Source organism: Sinocyclocheilus rhinocerous, unplaced genomic scaffold (assembly GCF_001515625.1).
Source record: "Sinocyclocheilus rhinocerous isolate Xijiao unplaced genomic scaffold, SAMN03320098_v1.1 scaffold680, whole genome shotgun sequence".
NCBI classification, from domain to species: domain Eukaryota; kingdom Metazoa; phylum Chordata; class Actinopteri; order Cypriniformes; family Cyprinidae; genus Sinocyclocheilus; species Sinocyclocheilus rhinocerous.
In genome coordinates, this window is record NW_015637539.1 from 189,810 (window position 1) to 199,300 (window position 9,491).

The following is a 9,491-nucleotide window of genomic DNA, read 5'->3' on the forward strand; positions in this document are numbered from 1 at the left end:
GTGTGTGTGACGCTCCATCACTCATACTACTCAGATCAGACAGATGTATTAACCAGAGACACAAAGCCCAACTCGTGTGTGAGAGACATACAGAGAAATCACAAGACTCATCAAGACACACACACACACACGCACACGCACACACACACAGTCTGGTCAGCTATCCTTGTGGGGACTCTCCATAGGCGTAATGGTTTTTCTACTGTACAGACCGCAGTGTGCAGGAGAATGAAGATCTGTTCTAAATATAAGACGCCTTTCTCTCAGTCTGCCTCTCTCTGTCTGTGTTCTGATCAGTGAGACACTAAAGTCTCACTAATGAGAGGAAGTGTCACGATGGCAATAATTAGGCTCTCAGCCCTTAACCCAGATGTGTGTGTGTGTGTGTGTGCGTGTGCGTTTTACTGAGTCACAGGACAGATTACACTCTGAGAGACACAAAACCATCAAAGAATTACAATAACTACAAACTAACTTCAAAGAAAACATTTTAAAGCTTATTTTAGGACTGCTGGTTATTTTAAATATTTAGTATAAATAACAACTACAAATTATTATTGAAATATGTTAATTATTTAATCACACTTTTTTGTTGTTAACCCATTTAGTCATAATGCATGGGGCATATTGAGATAAAGTCAATTATGACAATAAATTAATTAAATAAATAAAATTATATTATATCACATAATTTCAACCTTTTGTCATAATTTAGACTTTATCTCATAATTATGGCATAGTATCTCATAATTTTTACTTTTTTACTTTTTTTACTTATCATTTTGACTTTTATCATAATTTAAACTTTTATCTCATATTTGACATAGTATCTCATAATTATGACAATATTTCATATTTTTGACTTGTCAATTTTGACTTATGTACTACCTATGACTATAGCAGAAAATACTGAGTAAAGTTTTGTTATATAAACATATTACGCTATAGTACTTTCTGCTATAGTTGTGTGTGCGTGTGCGTGCGTGTGTGTGTGTGTGTGTGTGTGTGTGTGTGTGTGTGCGCACCTGTGTGTGTGTGTGTGTGTGTGCGCACCTGTGTGTGTGTGTGTGTGTGTGCGCACCTGTGTGTGTGTGTGTGTGCGCGTGCGTGTGTGTGTGTATATAAACACACACACACACACACACACACACACACTGAAAGTACTTAGTAATATAAGTTTATATAGTATAGTAGTAAGTATGTGGTACTATTACTGCTACCCTAATACTTTATGGTTTTAATCTTACTCATCTTGAGATGTCTTCTGCTAAATTATAGTGTTTAGGTCATAAAATTAGGCAAATGTGTTAACTGCATTAAAATGAAATTTTTAATCATTGCACATTAGACATTTTTAATCATGTTAATGTGTATATTTTGACAGCCATAATATATTTATGAGTCATATTTACCTCCTCAAATGGATGTTGTTGTATTGGAGGTTTAGCTCACTTTTGGAGATAATTTTTCAGAGGTCAGGGTCTTCCGTGCAAACACTGTGTAGGTCAAGGGTCAATTTGTGTAACAATTTCCTTTGCAGAAAAGGGCGCATTTAAACCTCAACCTCAGTGAACCTCCCTGTCTGTCTCTTTCTTTCTGTGTCGTATCTCTGAAGGTGCTTATCTCAGTGTTCAGCGTATGATTTTCAGAGGTGTGTAATTAGCCGACTGCATAATAAATGTGCCTACGCTGATAATCACAATCAAACCTCTGTTGAATAAATTAGCTCATATTGGAAATGATCTTCATAGGACATTCAAACAGAAAGTGATTATACAATGACATTTTTTTTTTAATTGACTAATTGGTAGGTTGTTTGAATGACTAGTTGTTTAGGTTAGAATCATTTCCAGACTTGTTTATGTGTGTTAAATGGGCAGAATAATAATTAAAAAAAAAAGCTATAACGTCTTGTTATTGCAAAGTCAAAAAAAACTGAGAGCTGAGCTGAAAGCATTATACTCTTATTGATAATTGAAAGCATAATCAAATTAGCTAAAATATTTAATAAACAAATGCAAGGGGTGGGAGATATATAACTTTTTGAAAAGCAGGTAATCCAATTTTGTGGAAATGGGTGCGCACAGATTCTGTGTGGGCCTGTCGAGAGATTATTCATACTAATAGAAAAACTGCTCACAGCAGGCGATTTCAGTCCAGCAGTAATTGTCTTGAAAATGAAGAATATGGAGGAGAATTTGTTACAAAAGCAGTGCTTTAAAGGGGATGAATTTTCGAGACACAACATCTTGGAGAGATATATCTGTCAGCATGCTAAAGCACACTCGCATGTTAACAACCTTTCAGAGAAGTTCTGTCTCTAAATTCATCCCCATTTATCACCACTGCTGCAGATATTAAACACTCTATGAAATGGTTTGTTGAGCAGAGTTTTCTTTCTTGTTTTTTTGGCAGGACATAAAGGGTTTGTTTCTTTTTAAATAACCACTAGCCTTTTGTTGACATCACAGACGTGAAACATGATTTGCTACATGCTGTTGCTAGTCAGATGTACAGTAGGGGAAATTAGGAGGAGGAACATTCAGATTCTTATGGAAGCCTATTTCCGCCACATAAGGAGAAAAAAATGCTTTGATGAATCATTATTATGAAATAAGTCGAAATTATGAGATAGTCATAATTATGCGATAAAAAGCATTATGAGACTGACAGAACATAGAAATTGTGATAAAATCAGTTATTATATAAAGACAAAATTGACAAATCAAAATTATGAGATACTAAGACATAATTATGAGATAAACTTAATATTATAACAAAAAGTCCGAATTATGAGAAGTCGTAATTGTGATAAAAGGCGTTATGAGATTGACAAAACAGATATTGTGAGATAAGTCAGTTATTATGTAAAAGTCAAAATTATGAGATAAAGTCTAAATTGACAAAAGGTCTTAATTATGAGATAAAAACTGTTATGTGATTATGACACAACAAATTGTGAGATAACAAGTCAGTTATAACAAAAAAAATCAAAATTTACAAAATGTCAAAGTTATGAGACACTAAGCTAAAATTATGAGATAAAGTCTAATTATGACAAGTAAACATTATGAGATATATTATTATATTAGCATAAATAAAAGGTAATTTTGTCAAAAGTGACTTTATATCTCGTTATTATAACTTAGTATCTCATAATTGTGACTTATGCCGTAATTATGATTTATTACAGCATTATTTTTTTCTTATTTAGTGGAAATTTACTTTCAGACAAAGCATTTTATTGAAAAAAAATATGTATATTTATGGCCTAGGTGCAAAATGAGTCATCAATATTTGTGGTGTTTGTAAAAGAGATAATGTTCTTCCAAAATGCACTGCAACATTCACTCGCATAGACCGTTAGAGACTCTGATGAGATACGAATGATAACGTTTGTTGAATGCTCTTGCTCTTTTTCTGTGGCTGCTGATGAGACGTCTGTATGATAACGTTGCTAACATTGTTGGTGCATTTGTTTGATCTTCTCTATGTGTTCTTTTCTCCATCTGTGCGGCTGTATCAGGTGCCATGGCCAATCACCTCATCCCAAACTCTCTGCTGCGCGCTCACGCCTCTAACAACCCCTATAACACCTTACTGGGCGAATTAGCCGTCTATAACAACCCCACCCTCAGCATGTACAACGCTCAAGGTGTGCTGCATTCTTCCGTTGCTTTAACTTCCAATGCACTAACTGTGTGTGTGTGTGTGTGTGTGGTGGGGGAAAGGGCTCCGCTATGTGGCTTCAAGCTGAATGTGTCTGTGGCCATCTTTGTCTTTTGTCTGGTACAGTCTTGTCCAAACAAACACGTAATTCCCAATGAAAAATGAGTTCATAGAGCTGAAATAATTATAATAACTGATGGCTCCATTTCGCGGCATGACAGAACTGCGACGCAATCTATATGTGCATTAGTGCCTAATTGCAGAATAAAACAAAATCACCCGCTCAAATCAAGACACGTCACACTAATGTGTCTGGTGCAGATGGGTTTGGACAGCCACACTAGACTTCATGCAACTCAAAACAATTAATTCGCCTCTGAACACTTAGTAAGTCTTCATACATCTGAAGACCAAAAATCTACCATACGCTCATGCTGCAATGACCTCAGAAGACCCGGTATTTCAGGACAAGCATGGGATAAGGACATTTTCATCTAGCCATAAATGCGACTGCAGACTTCATAAATGCATTAGTGCCAAATCACAATACAAAATAGTCCACTCTTCTGAAGACATGTCAGTCTAATGTGACAGCGATGCTACATGGTTTATGTGGCATGTCGCAGCATTCATGCAGCTAAAAACAATGAATATGTTCCTTGCATACAAACACAGACATCACGCGTCTAGAGTGTTCCTTTAGGCCAGAAATATACCATGCGCTCAAGCTGTGATGCTTGCATTTCAGGATGAGCAAGGGATAACCATTTTTTCATCTAGACAGAAATGTGACTGCAGTTTTATACATGCATTAGTGCTTAATCACAAGACAAAACTGTCCACCCTGGACTGAAGACATGTCAGTCTAATGTGCCTCATGCATTAGGGTTTGGACAGCGACGCTACACTGTTTTTGTGGCTTGTTACAACATTGGTGCAGTTGAAAACAATAAATGCATTCATTGCATGAAAACACTCAGTAAGACTTCACACATCTTGAGAAATCAACAAGTTTCGCCATGGCATTTCATTACCATCATGGGATAACAAATGCGACTGCAAACTTTATACATGCATTAGTGCTGAGTCACAATACAAAATCGTCCGGTCTTTGAAGGCATGTCATTGGTTAGGTGCTAAGTGTTTCTGTGGTGTCACAGCACTAATGCGACTAAAAACAATAAATACACTCCCTGCATGCAAAACAATCAGTAAGACTTCACACAATTAAAGTGTTAAGACCTGAAATCTACCATGCACTCATGCTGCAATGCTTGCAGGAGGCATGATATTTGAGGATAAGCGTGGGATAACAGAAATGTTATACATGCTTTATACATGCATTATTGCCTGGCATTTCAGGACGAGCATTGTATAATGACACTGCAGCTTTATACATACACTCATTGTACGTTTTTTTTATTCAGAGCAATACTTCATATGCCTATCGTGTTTTTTTAGAACATGAATCTACTGTGCTCTCACACTGAGATGCCCGCAGGAGGCATGGCTTCTCCTTTTAAGCAGTAACGCATCTCTGCATGCAGCTGTCTCGCCCTGTCTGTCTGTTGCACTGGCGATCTGCTTTCTCCCCGTCACCACCTGTTACTGCCACCTCCACTAATGCATAGATTTGAAAGAATTCATAAGGCTCTAGAGACAGAAAGACAGACGCGTTTCTGGACAACGTCAGTGGGGAGGGCCGAGCGCTGGATAACAGCCTCTTCATCTACATTGACAACATTGTAGCGACCTTGAAATCTAATATCAATAAAAGCCCCGAAATTACGAATCCCAGGCCACTTTTAATGTTCCTCTTTAGCTCGATCAATAACTCTCTTACCGAATGCAAGTCTAACCGTGGAACCGCGTTCAGAGCGGAGCGCGCCACTAATGGAGACAGAAGCAATTTCTGCGCCCTCCAGACATTCAGGGGGCTTTAAAGCACAATTTTATGGCATTTACATGTGCATCCTGGGATTTGCAAGGGGACACAGGGGCGTGTGTCTGTATTTGAGAGGTGAAACAAAGTGGTTGAGCGTAACCGTTTACCTGCGCTTCATTAATCTGTGTGCATGTTCTATTTGAGCGGTCACTGTGAATGCTTACCTGTACCTTTTTCTCTTTCCTTTTTCCATGCTGTCCTTTAAGAGCCCTACAGAGAGACAAGTATGGGAGTCAAACTAAACATTGCTTACCAAATGTAATTTATCTTACTGTTATTACTCTTTCCTTAAAACTATAGTAAACGCCATTCTGCTAAGAGATGTTTTAGTCAATATTCTAATCAGAGAGCACTCTCAACCTCATTAAAATGAAAACCTAATTTTCTCGTCTCTTCATCAATGCAAAGTGATGCTTTTGTTAAAAAAGAAACTGAGTGGACAATTCGGTGTTTTGCAACCCTGGTCTTTTCTCCCAAATTAAAATTTGCATATTTGTCTAAGCCATTGATAAGTAATCCAAATGCTATTTATTTGTTTATGCTCATATGATGCAGCTAAAAATTGGTAAACAAGAAAGTGCTCCCACGTTTCGTTATATGAGTGTGGGAGAGTGTTAATAGTCCACGCTTGCACACTTCTTTCATGAAGAATTTAACATCAAGACGCTGATAATATGCAAAATTTAATTAACGTAGAAATCTATAGGCGGAGAAGCTGCTCTCTCTGTACCTAATGATACATGAGTGTTATATAAAGGCCAGCATGATTTGGTTTGTCGAAAGCTTTTACATGCATTAGCTGTTGTGTATTGTTGTGTGTTTGTGTTCGTGCATTGTGTTTCTGTTGTGTTTGCCAGCTTTGCAGAGTGATTTGTGTGTTATTTGATATGTGAGATGAGGACAATTGAGGTTTAAAATTTATAGCCAAAGATGAGTTTGACAGGTAAGTCCATTATCACAGGCTTAGCTGGTACGTTTCAGTGAATTCTGGAATGAGTTTTAAACCTCATATCAGCCTTGAACCCCTGACGAATCCAATCAATACCCAAGATAGCATTGGTTTGGAAGCTCAATTAATATCCGCCTCAGGGACGAATGGTTTCAAGGTTTTTCGGTTTGTTTCAGCGAGCCGTTTTGCATGTCGGTCTTACAGATGCACCAGGCGCAAATGATTGTAATTACTCTTCTCTCTGACTCTCCATTTGCAGAGGGAATCCTGAACAATGCTCGGGATACAAGTGCCATGGATACTCTACCACTGAATGGTAACCATGGCAACAGCTACAGCTTGGCCAGCGCCGATTACATGAGCGACTGCGTGCAAATCATCGACCGCACGTACAACGTACACAAAGAGACCACGCTGGAGAAACGGATCCTGAAAGAGCTCACCTCCAACTACCTGCCCACCTACCTGAACAACCACGACCGCACGGCCGAGCACAGACGCAACCTCATGAACAAGCTGGTGAACGAAGTCAGCAACGGAGGCGGGGTGAAGGACTCGCCCATGCTGCCGGTCAATCTCGCGTTGGGTTTGGACGACTCTGCGTCTTTCCCACACGAGGACAGTCTAGGGCTGGAGCTGATCAGGGAGGAGTCCAACACCCCCTTGCTTCCGCCGCCACGCCACGTCCAGCCTCTTCCCTCCACCTTCAGCTCGGCTTCTTCATCGCGACGGCGCCTTCCGCAAGAAAACAGCGAGAGTTTCTTCCCTCTGCTGACAGAGGAGCAAACGGAAGAGACTCCATCGCCGCAGAGAGACTCACTCTACACCAGCATGCCCACGCTGCCCGACCCCGAACGCTCCGACACGCATTCGCTGCCCCGCGGCAGTGACACACACACGCTCCCCAGAAGCGGCGAGCCGGACGACGTTTACTATAAGAGCATGCCCAACTTGGGCTCGCGCAACCATCTGCACCAGCTGCATAGCTACTACCAACTGGGCCGCGGCAGCAGCGACGGCTTTATCGTTCCTCCCAAAGATGAGCTTTCGCCCGAAGAAACGCCGCCGCAGGAAACCGCACACATGGTAACCAGCCTATAGAGGGCGCCAAACCCCGTCGCATTCACACCCGTAACCCATGACATCTCGACCTCCGCTGGATCTTCTACGTTTCCGTACCATTCAGTCGTCCGCAGTTGTTCACTTTTGCTTTTCCATGTCCGCAGAGAAATGAACTACAGCAACAAACCTTGGGAGGCGATGTTGTATTCCGTTCAGGAGAGGATTATGGGTACTCCTGCTTGTTGAGGAATGAAACCTGACATCCTTTGGATTCTATTGGTAGTGCACTTCTACTTCAAGGGAGAACAGACCCGAAAACGGATTTGCTGTGTAACCTTGCGGGGCAGTGTGAGATTTTGTGGGTTTTTTACTCTCTGCAACCCTGAAGGAATACAGATAACTGCCAAAAAGATTGTTAGTAGCTCAGCGCGTCTAGTCAATACCAATCAAGTCTGTGACTCGAAAACTATTTCAATACCTTCTGTATCCATATTTGCTTTTTAAATATTTTTCTTCTTCTCACGTGGTGAAAAGCAGCACATTTTGCTGCGACGGAGAACAATACGAAGAAGGGCGTCTTCACCACACGCTCTCGGGCATCATTTCTGTTCTTTGCTGTATTAATAACAAATATCGAGAAGCGGGGGAAGAACTAATACCGGAGAATTCTACAATATTTCTATGTAAATGTACAGACACTAGTGTTACACAGGATAGTGCTTATTCTGTTCCTACGCCCTCCGCTTCTGTAACCATGGTGATTTCAGATCATTTCCTTTCTCTCCCGATGGTCTCGTCCTCAACGACAGGTTTTGATCCTTTGCTCTTTTTTTTTAAATGATATATTTTACATTCACGTCTTCATTTCAGTATGAATAATGGCAAGTAGAAAAAAAATGACAGGACAGACAAAGAATTCATATTTTTCCTCATTCTCTTTGATTTATAGACTCCCGTTTGTAGATGAATGAAGAAAAGAAACATAACGTGGAAAATATGTTGGAGTAGAGATATGAGACGTATCGCAGTACATGATCAATGGAGGTCGTTTTCATTCAGAGAGAGTGATAGAGATGCACTTTTGTGATTTAGCATACCTTCTATTTGCTTTCATTTTTTTTCTGGTGGAGAATGAATGGTTATTTATTTCACTGAGGAAAAAAGTACAAACTATTTTGCAAAATGGCTGGGGGTAAAATGAATGCGGCACATATTATAATTTTTATCATTACAAATATGATTTTATTTATTCTTTTATCCGTTTATTATTTTTTTTTCTCCTGTGGTTGAATGACCTCTCACTAATATTTGTTGTAACAGTGAAACTTGTTTGCCAACAAATAAATGACTGACGGAGTGAAGCCGAGAGATGCTGGCTGTGTGCGTTTTCTGCAACCTGACACATTTTTTTTTTATTAAGGGCTCTTTTGATGTGAAAGTATGTTACATATATGGTAAAAAAGATATAAGTAATAAAAAATAATATAATAAAGATTTTATCGTGGTCTTAATCAGCCTTCAAGTGGATTGTGGTATAATGTGTAATACTGTGTGTGATGGTAATGACATTTTTCACCTTATAGAGAAAAACTTGGTTAACACAACAATCAAATTAACTTAATTTAGAATAAAAATAAAAATTGATTGCTTCAGAATTAAATTCTCCAATATTACTTAATTTGGTAATGATTCCTAATGAAGCCACTTTCAGATCACAATTTGAATTTACATGTATTCAAGTACTGAGAATATTACAAACAAAAGCAATGAATTCAGAGGAGTTGAGCTACCATACTACATTTCTATTAATGCTGAACTAAAACATTAGGGCAGCTGGTTAGTCAAATGTTCCCAGAAGTATTCCGT

The 9,491-nt window shown here is 39.2% G+C and overlaps 1 protein-coding gene across 1 annotated transcript in view; it reads left to right on the forward strand.

Annotated features, from left to right (window-relative positions):
* Nucleotides 1-9,041, forward strand: part of LOC107749000 (adhesion G protein-coupled receptor L3) — a 170,676-nt gene extending 161,635 nt beyond the window's left edge. The window contains exons 21-23 of the mRNA XM_016564038.1: nt 3,527-3,655; nt 5,821-5,838; nt 6,823-9,041. Of these exons, the coding sequence (XP_016419524.1) occupies nt 3,527-3,655; nt 5,821-5,838; nt 6,823-7,664 (989 nt within the window). The 3' untranslated portion in view covers nt 7,665-9,041. The remainder of the gene's footprint in view (nt 1-3,526; nt 3,656-5,820; nt 5,839-6,822) is intronic.
* The last annotated feature ends 450 nt before the right edge of the window (nt 9,042-9,491 follow it).